General features: G+C 54.8%; 2 protein-coding genes, 1 non-coding gene and 1 pseudogene across 3 annotated transcripts; 2 read left to right on the top strand and 2 right to left on the bottom strand.

Moving 5' to 3' along the window:
- The first annotated feature begins 1,256 nt into the window (after nt 1-1,256).
- On the top strand, nt 1,257-8,301 carry RPL3L (ribosomal protein L3 like). Its single transcript, XM_033101692.1, has 10 exons — nt 1,257-1,365; nt 1,855-2,047; nt 3,189-3,357; nt 4,596-4,731; nt 6,033-6,219; nt 6,537-6,697; nt 6,899-7,000; nt 7,505-7,600; nt 7,737-7,856; nt 8,160-8,301. The coding sequence occupies exons 1-10, from the start codon at nt 1,363-1,365 to the stop codon at nt 8,214-8,216; spliced, it is 1,224 nt and encodes a 407-aa protein (XP_032957583.1). The 5' UTR covers nt 1,257-1,362; the 3' UTR covers nt 8,217-8,301.
- A 356-nt stretch (nt 8,302-8,657) lies between these two features.
- MSRB1 (methionine sulfoxide reductase B1) lies at nt 8,658-15,690 on the top strand. Its single transcript, XM_033101772.1, has 4 exons — nt 8,658-8,813; nt 10,411-10,559; nt 10,858-10,972; nt 12,380-15,690. Exons 1-4 carry the CDS (start codon nt 8,759-8,761, stop codon nt 12,409-12,411), a joined length of 351 nt encoding a protein of 116 aa, XP_032957663.1. The 5' UTR covers nt 8,658-8,758; the 3' UTR covers nt 12,412-15,690.
- LOC117019908 (U6 spliceosomal RNA) lies at nt 11,956-12,062 on the bottom strand. Its single transcript, XR_004422592.1, has one exon. It is a non-coding gene; the product is annotated as a U6 spliceosomal RNA (small nuclear RNA).
- A 3,873-nt stretch (nt 15,691-19,563) lies between the features above and the next one.
- Nucleotides 19,564-19,676, bottom strand: LOC117019905 (uncharacterized; annotated as a pseudogene).
- Between the last annotated feature and the right edge of the window lie 2,860 nt (nt 19,677-22,536).

Genomic DNA, 22,536 nt, shown 5'->3' with positions numbered 1-22,536 from the left:
GCCCAGAGGCTGGGACTAGGGACACAGAGCCATCAACTCTATAGACGCATAGAATCTGGAATCACAGAAACGTCAAGTCTTCAAATCACGCACTCTTAAACAGATACTGTCAGACCCAAAGAATCATACATAACATTGGACTGAACAGGAAATCCAGTGTTGGACCCAATGGAGGCAGAGCAGAGCTGCTGCCATCGTCCCGATCCCTGATAGCTCCGAGATGGTGGCTTCCTGCTGCAGCCTGGGAGCAGAGGGAGTTGGAGATCATGCAGCAGAAGCAGAAAAAGGCAAGTGAGAGGGAGGAACCCAACCAAGAAGTAGCTTTATGGATGCGTGTCCAACCCTCTGGCCCTTAACCTGTGTGCCTGGAGCAGGTCCTACCACCCCCAATTGTCCTGCAGTACTCATGGGTCCCAGCACAGATGGCATTCCCTCTGCCCTGGGACTGCAGCTCTCCCTTCTGTGCTTCCTTCCCTCAGGTAGCCTCTCTCCCCAGGGCACTCTGGGGGTGGAAGGGGTTACGCCTTCCTAGTGATTTTATTCCCATGGGGCTCAGCCTAAGGTATTAAAAGTTAAAAGTAGCTTTGTAATTCAACAACAACAACAAAAACAAAGAGTCGTGACATTTTAGTACCACAGAATCTTAGCATTGAGTGATGCAAAATCCATAGACCCTTAGAGACTTCTTAGGCCTATACAACTCTGGTTCTGCAGCTACAGAACTTTAAAACCATAGAATCTTTGAATCAAAAAATGAGATTTCAATGCCCTTTTCATTCAAATCTCAAGTTCATAAAAGTGTCTAAATGTTCTTGGATCACAGTTATTAGAGTCTAGGGATCCTTGCACAGACTCAGGGCCCTGGTGATCCTCCAGACACAGAGTCAATACTCCCCATCACCCCCCTTCCCTTTGTGCAGCTCAGGCTCACAGCACTCAGGACACAAATCCCCGCTGCCTCAATGCCAGCAAACTGGCCTCAGAGTCTCCTTGCAGGCAGCTGCCTGAGAGAAGGCCCCAGCTGGGGTTTCTCGCTGTCCACCAGGCCAAGTTGTTCCTGTCCTGGGGGGTTTCTCAAGAGACAGAAAACAAAGTGGGTGTGACCGCATCCCAGGGCCCTTGAGAAAAGGAGTGCCAGCCCTAGATCCAGGTGTCTTCACCCCAGGTTGCCCATTTGATGCCTCCCCCCAGTGCCTCCCCCCTGGGCCAGGCTTGCTTCTGGCACACCACGGGAGACGACCAAGCTCCTCTGCCAGGGGCTAAATCTGGGAGCTGGCTGCTGTGTGTCCTGGCCCTCTCACTCGACCTCTGGCGCCTGGTGGGGAGGCCTCTTTCTTTCCTGATCTGCAGGGACCGGCCGCCATGGTCAGTGGTTCTGGGGGGCTCGAGCTGGAGCAAGCTGGCTTCCTGGGGAGGGGCAGGTGGGCTTCTGGAGTTGCCCCCAGCAGGGATGGTCCTTGGGCCTGTGAGGGACTAGGGGGTTGGAGGGGACAGCAGGAGCCAGAGCTCGGGCTGCCAGAGCTAGAGCAGGCAAGGAGATGGACGGATGACAGCAGGCCCACCCCTGTAGTCCTTGCCACCGTGTGGGCCTGCCCCTCCTGGGCCTAGCCAAGTGGAGCCCACTGAGTCAGGAAGCCTGTGGGTGAGGAGGGCGTGGTGCTGGCTCCATCCCTAAGACACTGCCCCTGGGTGTAAACCTTCCCCTCCTTTCTTGTAGAAAGATGGAGGCACTGAAGACCATTGGGCCTCAGCCTGGGGTCTCTAGCTCACTTCTTTGGGTCTGGGCTCTGGGATCATCCAGTCACCCCAACCAGGGCCACCCCAGCTCTGACCTCCCTCTTGTCCTGACCCCAGTCCCACCGGAAGTTCTCTGCCCCTCGGCATGGACACTTGGGTTTCCTGCCCCACAAGAGGAGTCGCCGGCACCGGGGCAAGGTGAAGACGTGGCCTCGGGACGACCCTAGCCGGCCTGTACACCTCACGGCTTTCCTGGGCTATAAGGCCGGCATGACACACACTTTGCGAGAGGTGCACCGGCCAGGACTCAGTGAGTGTCCACAGAAGGATACACGGGGTGGGGGTGGGGGGTTTGGACAGAGCATCCCTGACGACCAGAAGATCTGGAGAAACTTCCAGATGCTAGGAGCCACAATTGGAGAGGGGACATGGCCCCAGAAAGGGCCAGGCCCTGCCCCCTGGAATCTCACTCAGGGCACTGACTGTCATTAAGCGCTGACCACTAGCCACCCCTCGAGGTGGGTTCTGTCAGTGCCCCAATTTACAGATGAGGAAACGGAGCAGTTATGAAAATTGCCAGTGCCCAAGTTAGTAGGTGGAGGAGCTAGGATTAAAAGGCAGGCACCTGATATACTGTTTGTTTTGAGATCATTGTAGATTTTTATGTGGTTGTAAGAAACAATACAGAGAGATCCCATGTTTCCCCCAATGGCAACCTCTTGAAAAGCTACATGTCACAACTGGATGTTGACTCATGTTTCCCCAGTTGTGTGTGCATGCACACATGTATGTATTTAGTTCTATATAGCTCTGTCCCTGTACATGGGTGTACCCACCACCTCAGAACATTCCATCCCCACGTGGGTTCCCCTGGCGCCCTTTTATAGCTATAGCCACTTCCCCAACCTTCTGGCAACCACTCACCTGCTCTTCCCCTCTCCTAAGATTTTTTTAAGACATACACTTCTTTTACTTTGTATCAGCCTCAGTCATAACATCTGTAAAATCATGGGTTTTGGACACATTATATTAATAGGTTTTTTTCCTAGAACTCTTCAACATACATTCATAACTATTAAAATAAAAAATGGTTGTTTGTGCTCCACTAAAGGAGGTCCAGCCCCACCCTTTGGGGGATGCTGCCCTGGTTGTTGCTCTCCTAGCCACTTCCCGGATGGCCTAGTGGGGAAACTGAGGCAGGGGACAGGTCAGGCCTTGCCTGAGACCTCAGAGTCAGAGCTAGCATGGACATCCATGGGGCCCCAATCAGCAGCTGCTCCACACCCAAGGAAGAGCAGGGAGAGAAGGGGCAGGGAGCAGGCACGCTGAGGGCTGGAGGTCAGCGGGACCCCTGGTCATGAGGGACTGTGGTGCCTCTTCCATGCGTAAGGGTCTGTACCCATGGGCCCTGGAGGCTCCCCTCCATGCCCCTGTCTCTGGGTCTCATCCAGAAATTTCTAAGCGGGAGGAAGTGGAGGCTGTGACGATTGTGGAGACACCACCTCTGGTGGTGGTGGGCGTTGTGGGCTATGTGGCCACCCCTCGAGGCCTGCGGAGCTTCAAGACCATCTTTGCAGAGCATCTCAGCGATGAATGCCGCCGGCGCTTCTACAAGGACTGGTGAGGGTTCTGGGGTGGACCATGTGTGGGCCGCGGGGACCACTGGGGATGGATGGGGTGGGCAGGAGAAGTGTCAACAGTGTGTGGAAGGGAAGGCAGGAAAGTTTGCGTGTGTGTGTGTGTGTGTGTGTGTGTGTGTGTGTGTAGGGATGCCTTCAATTCAGTAAAAGATGGGTACTGGCAGGCTGGTGAGAAAATTGGGATAGAGGATAAAGAGGAAGCAAATATCCTAATCCTCAGGGTTATTTAAGGAACTAATTTAATGAAATATCAGAGTTGGCTCTGAGCTTCCTAGTAGCCAGGGTGAAAAGGGAAAGAGCCAACTGATAAGCTACTCTCATCAGAAAGAAAGGTATTGTCAGGCCTCAAATCTTCCCTGGCACAGGTCCTGAAAGGGAGGGCCCTTGCCTGAGGAACCTCAGACATCGCCCTCCTTACAGAGGCAGAGGAACGGCCCTGCCCTGGCCCTCTATGGGAGGTGAAGAGCTTGGGCCCTAGAGTCAGAATGGGCTGTGTGCCAAGGGGAAGCTGGCCGATTTCTTAGAGCCTTGAATCACCTCTTCCCCTCCCCAGGATCAGGCATGCCACAGACACCATCGAATGGAGATGGGAGTGGTTCCTGCGTCTTGGGGCTGCTGTAAGGATTAGATGAGCAAAGTGGGTCAAGTGCTCAGCACAGAGGAAGTGCTCGGCAAATGCCAGCTGGCCTTGTTTTCCCTGTTTTTATGGTTATCAACTTGCTGCTCATCCCGGGGCTTTGACCTTTGTGAACCACGGCTTTTTCATCTGTAAAATGGGGATAATGGTGTCCACCACCCAGAGTCCCAGGGAGGGTTAGGAATGACGTGCGTGGCTCCTGGCCAGTACCGTCTATTTGCTTTAGAAGTGGGTTAGCGCGTAACAGTATGGGCAGGTGGCTGGGACATCCCTTCCCCAAGTTCCTGCACATTTGCCGCTCGCCCTCAGGCCCTGGGGAAGCAGGGAGGGTGCCCATTTTACAGAGGCGGAAACAGGCCCAGAGAGGGAGGGGCAATCTCTGCTTAAAAATGGTGACGGCAGCCAGCCTAGGGACTCCAGGGAGGGCCTGGCAGTGACCTCCCCTGGAAGGAGAGGAGGAAAGAAGGGGACATTTACTATTCTAAGACCCATGCCTGGTAGGTGGGGGGCAGGTAGGGGCAGGACAGGTCCGGGGAGCTGCGCTGGCTGGCCCCTCTGAGCACCCTGTGTGTGTGGCTCAGGCACAAGAGCAAGAAGAAAGCCTTCACCAAAGCCTGCAAGAGGTGGCGTGATGCCGATGGCAAAAAGCAGCTCCAGAAAGACTTTGCTGCCATGAAGAAGTACTGCAAGGTCATACGGGTCATCGTCCACACCCAGGTCAGCCCCCTACCCACTACCCCCTCATCCACACCCGGTCAGCCAGTTCACCCCCTGGGCACCCTCCCCCACCCCAGCCTCCGGGAGCCCTGGCAAATGTCAGCCTAAAAATACCATGAGCAGCAGGCACAGGCCCAAAGGGTTGGTGGCTGAAGCCCCGGTGGGCATCCGTGCACTCAGGGCCCTGGGGCATTGGCCACGTCCAGGGGTCAACCAAGGCCCTGAAATGCCCCAAAGGGCCTAGCGCTCCTGCCAAATGTCTGGTGTAGAGGGCTGGCTACCTCCCTGTGGATTCTGGCACAAGTGTGTGTGTGTGTGACTCCGCATTCGTATATGCGGTCTGGCTTGATGGGGGCTGACAGTTTACCAACACTCTCTGGCTTATCCTCGCACATTCCCTGGCGACTTGTCCTCAGGGGGAGCCTTTTGTAGGCCCTGAGCAGGGATGTCCCCCTCCCCACCCCACTTACTTTCACACTTGCAGCTCCTGGTTACCTGTGTCATTGGTTGATGTACATCTCCCTTGAGCTGCATGAGGGCAGAGGCCACAGCTGTGTCCCCAGAACCCACCAAGAGCCCTGTATGCAGTAGGTGCTCCCTAAGTACTCATCGTTGAGCACTATGCTGTGATCTAACAGTGTCTCTGCTTCCACCTGTGTGTCCCCACAGCCTGTGCCTCACACAGCAGTAGCCAGAGATGTTTAAAAACACGAATCAAATCGTGTCAGACCCTGCACTTGGAAGAAAGCCTGAGTCCTCCCTGTAAGATTTGCCAGCCAGGCCCCTGCTCACCTCTGACTCCATCTCGCACTCCTTCCTTCTTGCTCCTCACGGTCTAGACACACTGGACTCCTTTCTGTACCCCCAATCACCCAGGATCTTCCCTGTCTCAGGGCCATTGTACATGCGGTTCCCTCTGCCCCCAAACTCTCAGATCTTCACCTAGTGGCTCTATCTTGTTACTGGTGTCACCTCCTCGGAGAGGCCCTCCCTGACCACCCTAGGTGCAATAACTGTCCCCTCCACTCTCTGTATTACATCAGAACACAGCCCTCTCCAAGAGTTTACTTGGCTTCTGTCCCCCAACTAGATGATGGCTTCACGAGGGTCCCTGTCTGCGTCATTCCATGCTCTACCCCAGTGCCTAGCACAGGACACAGCACATAACCAGACCAGGCAGGGGAACACCTGCTGAATGAATGCAGGCATGCAAGCCTGCCAGGGGTCACCAGCTGGTGATACCATGTGTGCACATGGGGGTGGGACCCTCTGGGAACCGACTGGTCATGTGTGTCCTGCAGATGAAGCTGCTGCCCTTCCGGCAGAAGAAGGCCCACATCATGGAGATCCAGCTGAATGGTGGCACCGTGGCTGAGAAGGTGGCCTGGGCCCAGGCCCGGCTGGAGAAGCAGGTGCCGGTGCACAGTGTGTTCAGTCAGAGTGAGGTCATTGATGTCATCGCTGTCACCAAGGGCCGGGGCGTCAAAGGTAAGGCCAGGTGGGGTTGGCAGCTCCTACCCTGTTTCCCCAAAAATAAGAACTAGCCAGAAAATCAGCTCTAATGTATCTTTTGGAGCAAAAATTAATATAAGACCTGGTATTATATTATATTTTATATTATAATTATATTATATTATATTAAAGATCTGGTCTTATAGTAAAATAAGACTGGGTCTTATATTAATTTTTGCTCTTAGAGCTGATCGTCTGGCTAAGTCTTATTTTTGGGGAAACACGGTAGAAGGCTGCCTGGAGGGGATGTGGGCCAGACTAGCCTCTCAGCCACCAGTCCCTCCCACATGCAGGGGTCACGAGCCGCTGGCACACCAAGAAGCTGCCCCGGAAGACCCACAAGGGGCTGCGAAAGGTGGCCTGCATTGGCGCCTGGCACCCTGCCCGCGTGGGCTGCTCCATCGCCCGGGCTGGGCAGAAGGGCTACCACCACCGTACGGAGCTCAACAAGAAGGTGTGTCTGCAGTCCTGGTGAGGGGGGAGGACACCGTGACCAGACTCGTCAGGGGGTGCATGACCCAGACACTGCCTGGCTCCCCAAAGGCTCTGAATTGTCCCCACCAGAGCCTGGGTCTAGGCCCATGTGCTGACGGGTGTGGATATATTGCTGGTCCCAGAGACTGGCTGCCCTCAATGTGCCCTGTTCTCCTGGCAGATCTATCGCATTGGACAGGGGCTGCACATGGAGGACGGGAAAGTGGTTAAGAATAATGCGTCCACCAGCTATGACATGACTGACAAGTCCATCACACCACTGGTGAGGGTGGGAAGCCAATTTGGCTGAGGGGGCCTGGTGTGCATGTGTGGGGCACTGCTATGCCCGAAGAGTTCAGTGCCCAGTGAACAACTGCCTGGTAGAACAAACCCCTGTCTTCCTGCACCTTCTGAGCCTTCTCTGCCGACAGCTTACCCTCCAGCTGCTGTCACTGGCTTTGACTGTGGCCTCAAAGTCAGACCGTCTGGGCTTGAACTCCAGTTGCAGTATGTGCTGAAGCAGGTGACTCCACCCCTCTGAGCCTCAGTTTCCCCCTATGTAAAATGCAGATTGTTAAATGAGATAATACACAAGAGGACTTAGGGTGTGGCTCAGATGCTGGTCAGATAAGTGATTGAGGAGTCACAGGGGGCCAGCGCTCGCTCTTTCCAATCACAGCCGAGTATGGGAGTTTTCCCAGGGTTCCCAGCTGCCCCCTGCCCCCTGACTCGCCGTCTACCTTGGCAGCCCCTTTCCTCCTCTGGACCGTGACCCACCTCTTTGCAGGGAGGCTTCCCCCACTACGGGGAAGTCAAGAACGACTTCATCATGTTGAAGGGTTGCATCGCAGGAACCAAAAAGAGAGTCATCACGCTGAGAAAGGTCAACACCAGCAGTGGGCTGGGAGCTGGGGAGCGGGAGCCCCATGGCTTGTGGGAGGTGTGGGTGGACTGGAGGTGACTGGAAGCGGTGGATTGAGACCTCGGTCTTGAGGCTCTCCTGTCCATGGATTCCCCAGTCTCTCCTGGTGCACCACAGCCGCCGGCTCCTGGAGAATATTGAACTCAAGTTCATTGACACCACCTCCAAGTTCGGACATGGCCGCTTCCAGACAGCCCAAGAGAAGAGGGCCTTCATGGTGAGCCCACCCCTCGTTTTCTGGGGCTCCGACCTGACATCCCACCTGCCCCAGAGTGGGGAAGCTGGAGCAGATGGGGGTGGCGGGACGCCCCGTACACGCTTCCACAGGATGGGGCTTTTAGGAGTCCAGCCCTGGGCACTGATACTTGCTGGAAAAGACGGTAGAGGAGGGACTGGTGGTGGGAGGGGGCGGTGGGAGGGGGCGGCAGGGCCAGTTCTAGGTGACTTAGGCGGCTGGCCAGGGGCAGTATTCTGAGCCAGACCCCTGTGAGTAACGCTCCTGCGGCCCCCACCTCCACAGGGTCCCCAGAAGAAGCATCTTGAGAAGGAAAAGCCGGAGACCTCGGGAGACTTGTAGGCGGCTTGGGATGGAGGGAGCCTAAAAGAAGCACATGCGACCCACGCTTGTCCTCCATGTCTAATAAAAGCGGAAAGCAACTCTTCCCACGGTGTCTGAGTTGAGGGCATAGAAAAGCCGCCCGACGGCCGGTGGCCCGGGGCTTAGCGCCGGCGTAGGGAGAGCACAACCGGTTCCGAGGGAGAGGCGTGGCTATCACCCCAAACCCAGCGCAGCACAGAGGCATCCGTTGGCACTGGGCCTCGGTGACGCCACACAGTAGTAGTCGATGGGCGGGGCCTGCTGGAAGACCGGTGAGGGCAGGTCCTCGGGAGGGGGCGGGGCCTCCTGTAGGCGGAAGCCGGAGCCCTCGTCCCGATTGGTCCGCAGGAGGGCCCCTGGAGGCGGGCCCCGCGGGTATGTCCCGGCGCTCCTGAACGTGATTGGTTTCCTAGAGGGGGCGGAGCCTCAGGGTGCTGGGGCCAGGCGCAGGGCCGAAGTGGTGGGGTAGTTGGCCTCAGGTCTGTCCCAGGCACAGAGCGCGCTGCGGTCCTGTCGGCGCCATGTCGTTCTGCAGCTTCTTCGGAGGCGAGGTTTTCCAGAACCACTTTGAGCCGGGTATAACCTGTGACTTCCTGGGAGGGCAGCGGGGCGGGGCGCACATTGGAGGGGGCATCGCTGCCCTAGCTCTGGAAATGGGGGGCGAGGATGACCGCTCAGGGAGGAGCGCATAAGGTAAAGGGGATCACGGAAGAGGGAGGAGTCTGGGGGCTTCGGAGAGTAGGGGTACCTGAGGGGAGGGGAACGTTAGAGAGAGGGGTTCACTGTCCTCGGGGAAACACCTTGAGTGTGAGCGTGGCCGTTTTTTTGGGGAATCTGTGGGGTTAGGGTACATTGGGGTGGTGCGCTGGTAGGGGCATCCGGGTCAGGATCTGAATTTAAGAGGGGCGCTGTGAAAGAAGGTCTCGTCCAGGGGCAGCTCCTGTGACAAGGCTGCCCCTCCTGGAGGCTGCTCCCTCTCCCTGCCCTTTCCCCTCCCCTATTCCGGGGTCTCAGGGATAAGCCAACGAGCATAGGATATGCTGGCCTACATGCCTCCCCCACCTGCCCAGGGCCCTGGGGTTGGGTAACCAGGAGAACCGCCAGGCCACCAATGGCCAGTGTAGTGAAGTCTGACCAGACAGCCTGGGCCGGGAGAGGGTTGTTTGTGCCATGGCCAGCCAGCTGTTGGCCCCAGCCTCTGAGAAGTCCTGGTGAGTCTCCTTCTGGGCTGTGCTGCCTGGTAATGGACTAATTTGGTAAAAACAGGCAAGACTGGGGCAGCAATGGACTTGGGGTGGGATCTGTTGGGTGTCAGCTGTGACATAGGACCTTCTGGGCAAAGTCCTCCCGAAACCCTGTGGCTGTGGGACCCTCAGGCTGCTCTGCCAAGCTGGAAACTTCACTCCCACAGCCGCTGCTGGTTTCTCTTTGCTTCCTCCTCCAGTTACTGGTAAAGGCTGAGTAGTTCACTCAGGCTGAGCAGTGGGTGAGGGGTACCTGCTTCCTGTTCTGCAAGTCCATTTCACAACATTCCCCCGCCCCCCCCCCCAAAGTGATCTTTTGAGGATAGGTTAAAACCTGTCCTCCGGGTTGTCCTCTCTTCCTGGGTCCTCTTTCTGGCCTGGAGGCTTTTTTGCTGGGACCGTTCTCTTCCTGCATGGAGAGGAGGCCAGCGGCTGGGCATCCAGCTCAAGTCTTTGCTGGGTAGCAGGACAGCCACTTGGGAAGGGTGGGCTAGGTGGTGGTGCTGGCCATGTCAGAGCCCCCACTGTGTGGGGCCTGCAAGGGGTGGGAATGCTGTGTCCTCATCAGATGCCCTGGGTTCCTTCCTGGCTGCTGAGTGTTTTGCATCACCGAGCCTCAGCTTCCTCATCTGTACAATGTTAGGTCAGCATCGCAGGGCTGTTGAGAGGAGTCAATGAGATAAGTGTGAACATTGGCCCTCCTGGTCTCTGGTACATGCTAAGAACCACTAAATGAGAGCCCAGTGGTGTGTCTCCCCCACAGAGCCAATACTCAGGCCTGTGGGTGGAGGGTGGGGGCATGGGGAGGCTGTGCAGCCTCCCCTGAAAATGGGGACAGTACTATGTTCTCCTGGATCTGAGGATTTGGGAGCTCACCCCACAGAGGCTGGAGGCAACGTCTTTGCTTCCGCCTCTCCTTCCACCTCTAGGCGTCTATGTGTGCGCCAAGTGTGGCTACGAGCTCTTCTCCAGTCGCTCGAAGTATGCACACTCATCCCCATGGCCAGCCTTCACTGAGACCATCCATGCTGACAGTGTGGCCAAGCGTCCAGAGCACAATCAACCTGAAGCCTTAAAGGTGGGTGGTAGCAGCAGGGGGAAGCGAGGGGCGTGTGGGCCACCCCTTCCTTCTGTTCCCCCTGAAGCTCTAGGGGCTTAGCATCTGTCTATCCCAGGCCTCTGGCCTCAGCCAGGGAAGCTGGCACCCCAAACTATTGGGAGAGTTGGAGATCTGGTGGGAAGAGGGAAACAGGGCGACTTTCCTGTGCAAGCTCTCCTGCCAGCAGTTAACCTTGGGAAATGGGCATGGAGAGGATACTGTCTGTTGTGGCTGTTTTGTGGCTAGAAACTCACATTGCTGTTTGTGGTCTTCCCAGGTCTCCTGCGGCAGGTGTGGCAACGGGTTGGGCCATGAGTTCCGGAATGATGGCCCCAAGAAGGGGCAGTCCCGCTTCTGAATATTCAGCAGCTCGCTGAAGTTCATCCCTAAAGGTGAGCTTGCCATCCGATAGCTGGGCACGGGCCTGTCGTATGTTTTAGAGGCCCTGGGCACGGGGCACACTGTTTTCATCCACTTACAGTGACAAAGCATGGAGTGCATTAAAGCACGCTCCCCCAAAAGGCAGCTGCAGGATAGGGATGAGGGGGTAGATGCCGTGCCTCCTGTGCCCCATTCATCACCTGTGTCCCTAAAAGGGACGGCTGTGTCAAAAGATTTTCTCCAGAGGCCTGGCTCTTTCCTGTGAATGGAGTGGAACGGAGGGCCAGGTGGAGGCTGAGGGCGGGGCTGTGCCCCTGGGACCTGGCACATGGTAACAGCTCAAATATGCCCTCCTGTTGGCAGTATTCTTAGTATTGGTACTTTGTTTTGGGGAGCTGTGTTTTATTTTTGTGCATTTTATTTGAGTTTAGCCACCCCTCTGGCCTTTGCTCTCCTGCTCACACAAATGCTTACAAGTCACTGAACGTCTGTTTGCATACCCAGACGCCCTTGGGACTGCTCCCCAAGTTTTGTAACTCAAATCCCAGCCCTTACTTGCTGCTTGCATCACTGTGGTCAATCCCTAATCTCTGTTTTTTTTTTTTTTTTTAGTTTCAGGTGTACAAAACAACATAATGATTAGACATTTACACCCCTGACAAAGTGATAATTACAACAAATCTACTACCCACGTGACACTGTACATAGCTAATATAACATCATTGAACTGTATTCCCTACACTGTACTTTATATCCCATGACTATATATATATATATATATATATATATATATATATATATATTTTTTTTTTTTTTTTTATTTATTTTTTTTTTTTTGGAATTATTGTTGACCTTCAATATTATTTTATGTTAGTTTCAGGGTTACAGCATAGTGGTTAGGCTTTTATGTAATCTATGAAGTGATCCTCTGGACAAGTCTAGTACCCATCTGACACCATACATGGTTTTTACATTATTGAGTATATTCTCCATAAACAATATGGCACGCGCCACAAATTTGCATGTTATCCTTGAGCAGAGGCGATGCTAATCTTCTCTGTATCGTTCCAATTTTAGTGTAAGTGCTGCTGAAGCGAGCACCCTAATCTCAAGTTTTGTCCTCTGTAAAATGGAGCTCCTGACAGCAGTAGCTGGCTGCTGTCACTGTGGGATTCAACGAGGAAGTCCAATGATGCTTTTGTCCTTTTGTAGTTATTTGTCCTCTGTGGAGGAAGAAGAGGCTCTGGGTTCTCCTCAGATCTTGACATGGGGCACACACACTCCCTCACATTGGTTGTCTGGGTCCTCCCAGCTCCCCTGGCCTGCAGGCTGGAGTGGAGGAGCGAGCCCAGGGAGTGCTGTCTGAAGCATAGTTAGGCAGGGATTGGCTTTTATCTCCCCTCCTTCCTTTCTTTCAGACAAAGAAACTTCTGCCTCCCAGAAGAAGTAGGTGGGCAGCCCTCACCCACCCCAGATGGGCACTGCATGGTGGCCACAGTCCGGCCATCCCACCTTGGAATTGGAACCCCAGATATCCAGACAGGGAAGAGAGGTGGCTGAAAAATCAGGAAGTCTCCCAGGACCTTGGCTCTGCATAGATTCTTCTTGGGAAAAGCACTGGTTTGCCGCCTATGGGCCATATTCCGCTACCAGGACAGGCCTGGATGACCCAGCTGTTGGCTTATCTTGGCCTCTGGCTCACAGGAGCCTCAGGGAGGTGGGCCGTAGGCTTGGCTCATCTGTGAATTGCGGTGCACCCCCACCTTCACTTCACCTCAGCCCAGTGTCCCCTCCCTGCCTGTCTGGACTTACCCTTTTGGGTTCTAATTCTGAGATGGGTTCTGGCCCTCACCAAAGCTGGTGCCTGTCTCCCTCAGGCTGTGCTAGGAAACAGAATGCAAACTGAGGTGGCCCCAACTGGCTGCTCTAACCCCAGTCACTACATGATTCACTCTGGTTAAACCCTTCTAGGCAGCCAGAGTGCTGATGTTCCGTGACCCAAGGGGGAGCGGGCTGATCTCTGGTCTCTCAGTTACGAAAGACATCCTGACCCCCATTTCACAATCTGTGCAGCTGCTGCTTGCCTCATGCGGGCGTAGGAAAGCAGCTGTTCCTCCATTACCTTGACTGCACAAAGTGGGGGGCCCTTTAGCTTACAGCCTGCAGTTCACATCTTCCCAGGGCACAGTGATTACACCTTATCACATGTGTGCTGAAATTCTTGCCATCCAGGAGGGTGGGTGATGTTGAAACCCTTCCCTTCCGTCTTGAATCCTGTCCAGAGTCATCAGAATGAGATAAAGAAACAAGCAAAACATAAGGCTGTTCTGTTTGTTATCAACACCAGAAATGCCAGAATATAAGGGTCAGGCTTTGTACAACTGTTTCATTTGTTCCGCAAATATTTATTGAGTATCTACTTCATGCCAAGTTCCAGCTTTGCTGCTGGGGAAGCCGCCATGAACAGGATAGACAGGGGGCCTGCCCTCAAGGTGTTATAGCATAGTTGAGACAATAAATTCATGTCAGATGACAAGGGCTGTGAGCAACTACAGCAGAGTAACGATGCTAGGATGTGTGGTAGGGGTGATTGCAGGGGGTGCTTTGCCTCCATCCCAGCTCATCAGTGACAGGTGAGAGAAGCAAGAAGAAAGTTTCCCAGGCAGAGGCACAGCACGTGCAACGGCCCTGAGACAGCAGCAAACTTGGCAAGTCCCAGGCCCTGTATGAGGAGGTGTGCTATAGTCCAAAAGAACTACATGATTTTTGCAATTTAGATTGACAGAAATCTGGGGAAAATGTGTGGGAATGAGTGATAAGGGGTGGGATAATGGTGGAAAGAACATAAACTTGGATCAGGCTGAATTTATTGATAGGGGCTCACTAAGCAGAGATTCTGGATTTCATGTTGAAGCTCATGGGTTTAGAAAAGGTTCTAACAGTTTGTTTAGCTGGTTGACACACGGACCAAAAGGTGCCCCACACTAAATGGAATTGAAATGCCAGACCTGCCTTGGTTTAGTAGAGAAAGGGATCCAAAGGCTTTGGGAGATTAGAATGTTAGAGTGGATTTGTCATGTAAGACTTGCTCATCCATCCTGGGAGGGTCCGGAGGACACACCTTTCACCACCATCGTGTGGAATAAATTTGTGAGGGGAGCCCCAGCATCCTATAAGAGCTCTGGGATCACTCTTCTGTGTAGGTCAGAACTTACATGAGAACTGCTACCATGGATCCCCCCCAAGCCTAAATGCAATGGAGGTCATTGTATCACCAAATTCAAGGTGGGTGTGGTTACCGTAGTGGACAGCAGAATCAAAGCAGCAATCAGGAGAGTCCGACTCCTGCTGACCTATGGCGTTGACTAGATCATGACTAGAAGTTGAAACTAGAAGTAGTCAACTAGAAGTGAAATAGATGGAAAGCCCACTGAATTCTTACTTGATCTGGATAAGCAGAATTCTAGGTCAAGTAAACACAAGTCTAACTTGAATCGTAAAAGCAGTCATGACCCCTGAATCAATACCCACACTTGAACCAGTTTACAGACCCAGAACCCCTTGAATGAAGGGGAGGCCGGGACCCCTTAAGGAAGAACCTCGGTACACTGCCAAAATGTATACCATTAATCTTTCTCCCAGCCTTTGTTAAAGGGGCCCGTATTGGGGAAAAGGGAATAATCAGACATTTCAGGGACTTCTGGACACTGGCTCTAAACATCCAGGAGACACAAGTGTCACTGTGTCAGAGTAGGGGCTTGTGGAGGTCAGGCGATCAGTGGAGCTTTAGCTCACGTCCATCTCACAGTGGGCCCAATGGGTCTCGAAACCCATCCTGTAGTTATTTCCCCAGTTCTGAATGCATAATTGGAATAGACTCACTCAGCAGCTGGGAGTGCCCTTACGTGGGGAGGAGAGAGGAGCAGGCCCCAGAAGTGTGAGGGCAAAGGTGTTCCGATAAGGCTGGAGTGGCTGGGGAGGGAGGAGGACAGTGGGGCCCCAGTGTCCCTGGCCTGTTCAGCCTGTCATTCCTCAGTGATGGGACTCTGCCCCTCATTTGATCCCCAGCCACAGGCAGGTGGGGGGTCACTGGCCTGTGTGGGCGGGGTGGGGGGGCGGGGTGCTGCTGGCTCACTTGTCCGGCCTTGGCAGCCTCTGCTCACTGCAACCTTGGGTGGAACACTTAACCTTTCTCTGTCTGCGGAACCTAGCCTGTCTCCTTGTTGGATGAGGGCACAGGAGAGCCACAGCAGGCAGGTGATATAGATGCAGTGATTCTGAGATCCCCTCACATGTGGAGCCGGGAGATGGATGGCCACGGGCTGGGTCTGTATGCCCGGGGGCAGAGGGTGGGTGTTTCATGTGGAATCATAAATTTACCCCCCTCCTCCTGTGGATTACACCATAACCTCTGGCCTGCAGCTCCAGTTCCTCCTAGAGAAACAAAAGATTCTTTGAGAGCCCAGCCCTTTCTCCAACGCCCCCCCCCCCCTTGCCAGGTGGCCTCCAGTCACAGCCTTGCGAGCCAAGGGCTGCGTTCAGGGGCAGACGGCTCCTGGTATTCTATACCAATATTGGCCAATAGCAGCGGGCAGGCTGGGGCACGGCAGGCCAGTGCACTCTGGGCAAAGGACCCGTGGGAGAAAAGAAATTTGTGTGGACCCGGTCCATCAACTCAGAGGGGCGCTCAATAAACGCTTGTAGAATGGATGAGTGAATTGATAATGCATGGGACTTTTGCTCACCCACGGCTTTCTTTTCTTCTGAGTGACAAGTGCCAGGGCGAGCCGAGATTCTGGTGGGGGTGGCCCAGGGCAAGTCTGGTGGTGGGTAGGACCTGGGAAGCCTCTGACTATGCCTGAGGGCAGGGCAGGCAAGTCGGCGAAGGTCACCGCCAAGCCAGACGAGGGTCACAGTGCCCCTACCTCATACGAGGTCTTAGTAGGGGCCCAGTGCGATGACTCCCTTCCAGGTCCTCTGGTTCTGAAGGTCTCCTCCTCGAAGGGTGGGGCAGGAACTATGAGCAGGACCTACCGGCAGGGGGCGCGCTCGCTCCGCGCCGCCCTTGCGCCCGGGCAGGTCCGGGCGCCGTTTCAGTTCCCCGAGGCGCCTCCGTGGGCGCAGCGGCGACAGCTCCGACGACACGGTTGGGTCCTAGTGCACTACCCCGCCCCTAGGCCCCGCGCTCCCCTCGGCCGCGCTCGCCCAACGTACCAGTGCCTGGGACACAGTCCGAGGCCACCTGGCGTCCAAGGATGCGGAGGCCAGTGGTAGCAGGGCGCCATTTGGTGGGCTTCACGAAAGTGTCGGGTCCCGGGAGAGCAGCCGCTGGCCGGGGTGGCCCTTTCTGAGTCATCCTGAGAGGGACAGAGAAAGGGGGAGCAGGAGGTAGGAACGTGGGTGCAGGCAGGACGCTCCAGGCCCCACCCCAGTCCCATCTCCAGGACACCTGGTTGGGACCCCCTTGCACTGATGCCCTGGCCTCCTCTCCCTGAGGCCCTTCCATTCTCTAAATTTGCACCTGCTACCACCCTGGCCCACCCGAAGGTACCAGGTTCTGGGGTTCCACCTGCCCACTTGTCTCCCCCACAATAGTGACAGCTCCTAGCTAGCCGCCCCCAACCAGCGTGACCGTTGCAAAATAGTCATCAGACCAGGAAACTTCCCTCAGTGGTTCCCACAGGCTTTGCTTGCTAGGCCCCCACAGACCCCACTTCTCTGGCTTGACTTCCCACTCCGTGAATGACATCAGAGTTATTTAACATGACGACGCTCTTTTTATTATCCACACCCCCTGTACCCAAACCCTTACAGCTGGGCCTCTAGACCAGTCGGACTCCATTCTAGAAACATGCCCCTGTGTTCCTGTCACCTAGAGTTGCTGTTTCTTTTTTCTCATTCCCTCCCTACGTTTCAGAATCCTTCCAGAAGCCATGCCTGGTGGCTCTGTCCCCGTGGCTGTCTCCTTCCCCCACACTGTAGGGGCCCTGGGTGTGTCTCCCATATGTGTGCATAGACTGGGTTCCTGCTATCCCCTTGCAGATTTCACCCACCCCAGGGTGAACAGGTCAACAACAGCTCCTCCGTGCCAGTGACCATGACGCATTCAGTGCGTTCACTTACTTCCCCACACGCAGAGCCGGTGGAGGCTGCACACAGTAGCATCCGATGAAGGTAGGTATGTCAAATTGCACTGCCTTCTGCCCACTCCCTCTGCACCCCATCAGCATGAGTGTATCTGGGGGTCTGGGGGCTGCAGGAACCCCAGGACCACCTATCACCCTACCCTGGCCCTGGGTGCTAGGATTCTGCTTAATGGAGCTTAGGGGCAAGATGTACAGGGAAAACAGTTGGTGAGCCTCCCTGGCAGGCAGGAGGGGGGCTGCTGGGGAGGGGGCGAGGGTTACCTGCAGATAAGCTCCCTTCACCCCAACCCCTCACCCTCACCCACTGCCCCCCGCACCCCCTCCGTGCTCTGTGCCTGTCTCCAGGCGTGATTTGTTCCTTGTAAAACCCCAGAGATTATCCATGGTTCAGCCCCTGGCTTCATGTCTTATCATGTTTCATCTCCAACCAGGACGTTTACAAGCTACTCTTGGCTTCAAAGGGCTTGGCTGCAGCATTGCCAGAGAGAAGAGAGACAGAGCACAGAGGAGATAGGGTCCTGCACGCCATGGTGCAGGCTGCCTGTTGTCCTAGGCTCTCCCTTCCACCTCCGACTCCAGTGGCTTTCTGCTCCCTTAGTGTTGGGAATATGGCTCTTTGCTGGACCCCTATCTCGAGCCCCTGGTGTGTGTCTGGATGTGTGGGGAGGGCAGGGAAACTAGAGTCGGAAGGAGGACAGCAGTGACCTGTACAGGGGACCTGGATGGAGTCATTGTTCTCTGAGGAGGGAGTGGGGGTCAATTTTGAAGATCCTGTAGTCAGAGCAGGACACTTGTAGTTTAGGAAGGGTTCTGCTGGGGAGGGGGGAGGAGTTTGAGGCACTTGCCGAGATGCTGTGCCCCCGGGGTTCCTGCTCTCCCCTTGCAGGTTTTCTTGAGCACTGAGCCAAACAAGATTGGCCCCGTGCCTGTCTATATGTCTGTCTGGCCAACTGTGGGGGTGGGATGCTTCCCCTGGAAGTGAGGGGGGATGGAGTGCGGCCCTCCCTGGGGGTCCTGTCTGCTGGCCAGCCTGGACTTGCTCCTGGAAGGAGGTCACTGGTGTATGGAAATTCAAACTTAGGGCTTTCCACACTGGGAGGATGGTGGTTGGGACCTGGTGGCAGGCCTCTGAACCACACACACACACACACACACACACACACACAGGACATATACACGTGGTCCTGTGCCCTCTTTGGAGCAGGGGGTTCCTGGGCCTGCATCAGGCCCCTTGCTCATGAGGGAACATGCTGACAGTCACCTTCCAGTCCATGGGGACCCTCACCAGGGCACAGACAGACAGACCTGGCCACAGAGCCCCAGTGGCCCAATGTGGGGCCACTAGGATGATACCCAGCTGTGGGGACACAGCCAGGAGTGCAGTTTCCAGGCTCTCGGCCTCACATGGAAAGGTGCTCACTCGGGTAGTAAATGGCCATCAACTGTGATCGGATGGCCATCGGCTGTGGCTAGTTGGCCGTCAGCTGTAACCAGTGAGCCATTGGCCACTAATATAACTACCATGGCTACGCTAGCAGCAAAGGGGGCTAGCAAGGAGATGGTGGCTGAGTTAGCAAGCGTGGATTGCAGTTAGCACGGCGGATTGCAGTTAGCAAGTGGGGTTGGTTAGTTGGCAGAAAAGCGGACGGCGGTTTGCGGATCACGTGGCTCCTGCTTCCTGTGTCTCCAACCCAGCCGCCAGCGAGAATATAGTGGTATGACTCCCCTATCTATGGCTCCGTGGGTGTTCCTTTTTGGCCTCACCATATCCTGCCTCCTTGTGTGGGGAGCGGGAGTTGAGACCCCACATAACACCTTGCATGACACCCGCCTTCTCCATCATGCTGGGGGGCTTCCATTCTCAGAGGCCTGGCTTGAGACTGTGAAGGTGGGTGAAGTGGGGATGGGGTAGGGTCAGAGAGAGTCCTTTTCTGTGGGACCCTCTTCTCTTGCCCCTTTAGACTTAGTTGGAGATAAAGGCTCTAACCAGCCCTCCCCTCTTGCAGAGCTGGGACTGCCAACCTAGAAGGACTGCTACATTGTTATACATTGAGCTGGGCCAGGTTGATCGGCGAGAAGCAATTTGGCAGAGTCCAGTTATGCATCCTGGGAACCTGGCTCCCTGACCCCTCCTGGAGAAGCAGGGGCCAGTGGCAAACGGCTCTCCGTTTGGGCTGATCCCACCAGGAAGACTCAAGGGAAAGGAGTGAGGGTGGTTGGAAGCAAGTTGGGGCCCATCCCTGCACAGGGAGGGGTCTGGCTCCTTCTGGCAAACCCTGCAGCTCCAGGCAGGCTCCCTGCAGGTGTGTGGCTGCTTCCGGTAGCTACTGAGCTGGAGAAGGCCTCTCTTCTCCCTACCCGTGGGCAAAGGAACCTTTTCATGTGTCTCTCCTGACTGACACTGGGAATCTTGTCTTCCCTGGCAAACCCTTCTGTGCCACAGTGTCCCTAGGTCTAGCTGGTCCTCAGGAATAAGAGCCAGGTTCTAGCAAGCCAGGCTGGCTGGCCATTTTAAATGGATTAAGATCAGATATTACAGTTGATCTCAGCCAAAAGGCCAAGAAGTGATGAGTGGCCTCTTTAAGACCAGGGAAGGCTTTCCTGTCCAGCCTTGTCCCAAAGGAGGATGAATTAAAAGTCCCCAGGTCTCCTAGAGTGGAAACAGCTTCAGGCACTGCTTCTTGTGCTGGGGTTACTGTCACATGTTCACTGCCTCCTTCTCATGAAGCGCTTAGAAGCTGGGCATCCAAGAGATGGAGGCCAGTATTACTTTTATTTTATAAAATAGGAAAGTGAGGTTCAGAGACTGGATACCTGCCAAGGTCACCTGCTTGGGTCATGGGGGCACAGCTGGGCTTAAATCAGCCTCCAAAGTCCTTGCTGCCTCAGCACTGTGCTATGTTGCCACCTCCACCCAGTTCCCCACCAAGGGCAACTGGGAACAGTGGGCTCTGGCAGAGGCCCCTCCCCAGGAGGAAACCACATCCTCTATTGCTCAGGCAAATCCGGCATCTGAAGTAGAAAAACCCCACATAAATCAAGGACAGCTGGGCCTGCCCTCGGCTGCAGCCCTTTCTCCTTGGAATCCCAGCAGGCTGTGGGAGTGGGTCTGGGGGGGTGAGGGTGTGGTTTTATGGGAGGGAGTTCCTGGAAGCTCCACAAGGGTGAAATCTCCCCCAGCTGTGCCCTATGGAGGGGGTTATTAATCACTTTTCTGAATGGGGCAGCTGCTTGCTGCCTGTGGGTCCCCAGGCTGGGGGTACCCATCTTGGGGAAGGGACAGGCTGGGAAAGAGGTGGAGAGGGGCATAGGAGAGGAGCCCAGACATAGACTCTGTCAGTCACACACACACACACACACACACACACACACACACACACACACACACATTCAGTCACTCAGCAAACACCATGATTAGGTCTGGAGAAGGGATCTGCACTGACCCATTTCTGCCCTTGCCGAGCTCGTGGGTAGGTGGAAGAGACATGTGGGGATCCAAATCACCCGTAAAGAAATAATTACTGTTTGTGAAAGGGACACAGACGTAGCTTGGCAGCTGGGTCATGCATTTGGGAAGCTAGGCTGGGTCTTCCTCCCACAGTGACCTTGCTCCCCAGGATTCCCTCCCTAGACTTGTCCTCTCTGTCCCCCTCTGCTCTGGCCCTCCTTGTCACCTCCCCCAGGGATGGTGTTTACTTGGTTCAGTGGCCGGAGCAGCTCAGCACACCCCCTCTTCCAAATTCCCTTTACTCCCGGCCACCGTATCAGACCTATCTGCATATCTGATAGCTGGACTAAGGGGGATGGACAGAACGACCTCTCCCTCACCATCCTGCGTGGGGAGGGAGTCCAGATGAGGTGAGAAGGCAATTGCTCTTGGGCCATGCTGGACCCTCAAAGCCAAGGGCATCCGGGGAGATCCAGTTGGGCAGGAGGGACTTGCTGACTGGTTTCCTGCCCTGTCCAGGTAGGCGACCCTCTCAGGATGCAGGGGTAGCCACCCACCTTGTGCCCCCGTGGCTTGATCTCTTTTGGGGCCCCCAAATCCCTTTTCACCGTGTGGCTCAGAGAGGGGAATGCACTGTTCCTAGGTCACCCAGGAGGGAGTCAGTGGGGAGCTGGGGCTGGACCCTGATGGCAAGGCAGGACAGAGGCAGAGTGGAGCCATTCAGACATCCTGGGGAGAGGGAAGGCAGATTCTGAAATTCCCAAATTTTCATCTTCAAAAGACTCTTCAGAGAAGGCTAAACAGAGTTACTGTCTGACCCGGCAATTCTACTCCTAGGTGTATACCTAAGAGAAATGAAACATGTCCAGACAAAGACTTGTAAACGAATGTTCACAGCAGCAGTATTCAAAATAACCAAAAGGTGGAAACAACCCAAGTGTCCATCCACTGATGCATAGGTAAACAAAATGTGGTCCATCCATATAGTGGACTATTACTCAGTCATAAAAAGGAATGAAGCTCTGACACAGGCTACAACGTGGATGAACCTCAAAAACACCATGCTACGTGAAAGAAGCCAGACACAAAAGGCCACATAGTGTGTGATTCCATAGATAGTAAATGTGGAGAACAGGCAAATCCACAGAGACATAAAATAGATGAGTGGTTCCTGGGGGAAGGGAGAAAGGGGAGTGATGGCTACTGGGTATGAAATTTCTTTCTAGGGTGATGAATATGTTTTAAAATTGATTGTGGTGATGATTGCACAGCATCGTGAATATACCGAAAACCTCTGAATTCTACTTGTTCAGGAGCTGAAACGCATGGTGTGGGAATTATGTTTCAGTGAAGCTGTTACTTCAGAGTCAGGACTGAGGTCTCCATCTTACAAAGGAACTGGAGGCTTGGGGTGGTAGGAGCCTGAGGCCATGTGCTAGAGCAAGGTGGCACTGGGACCAGCCTCAGGCCAGACTCTGAGAGTCACTCCCTCTCACACTGCGGATAGGCTTCGGACTCTGCCCTGGCTCTGTACCCACTCGCCCCACTGCGCTCTCTGACGCTGAGTCTTTGCCCATGACAGTGGGACGCTGACAATGGGATGCTGTCCTCCTGCTTCTGGCCTGACCACTCCAGAAAGGCAACCTTGATTTTCCCCTCTATTCACATTCTGCCACCAGTGGCCATTATTGAATGACTATTGGGTGCCAGGCTTTGTTAGGTGCCAGGGTGACACTGGTGAACAAATGTCCCAAGGCTGTCATCCTGGTGTCATTAGATTTGTAGCCAGATGGTGGGTGGAGATAGGGTATCCACTGCCAAACTCTCTGAGCCAAGACTCCTTGTCCCTGGACAGCACTCCCTTGCCTCTAACGCATTGGGTGTCTTGTTGTTCTCGGTAAATTCCCCCTGGAATGTCCTCCAGCAGGTTGGGGGTCCTAAGGAAAAGATATTCTCAGCAGGGGGAACAGCATGTGCAAAG

The sequence above is a fragment of the Rhinolophus ferrumequinum genome, assembly GCF_004115265.2.
Source record: "Rhinolophus ferrumequinum isolate MPI-CBG mRhiFer1 chromosome 15 unlocalized genomic scaffold, mRhiFer1_v1.p scaffold_54_arrow_ctg1_1, whole genome shotgun sequence".
NCBI lineage: Eukaryota > Metazoa > Chordata > Mammalia > Chiroptera > Rhinolophidae > Rhinolophus > Rhinolophus ferrumequinum.
The sequence above is the reverse complement of the archived record's forward strand: the minus strand, read 5'-3'. Positions and strand labels throughout refer to the sequence as shown.

What these genes read in the sequence shown, in the direction of transcription:
- RPL3L (XM_033101692.1), top strand. An exon ending in GGTGCACCGGCCAGGACTCA is followed by an intron (nt 2,048 to 3,188) that starts GTGAGTGTCCAC and finishes GGTCTCATCCAG; the next exon opens with AAATTTCTAAGCGGGAGGAA. An exon ending in CGGCGCTTCTACAAGGACTG is followed by an intron (nt 3,358 to 4,595) that starts GTGAGGGTTCTG and finishes TGTGTGGCTCAG; the next exon opens with GCACAAGAGCAAGAAGAAAG.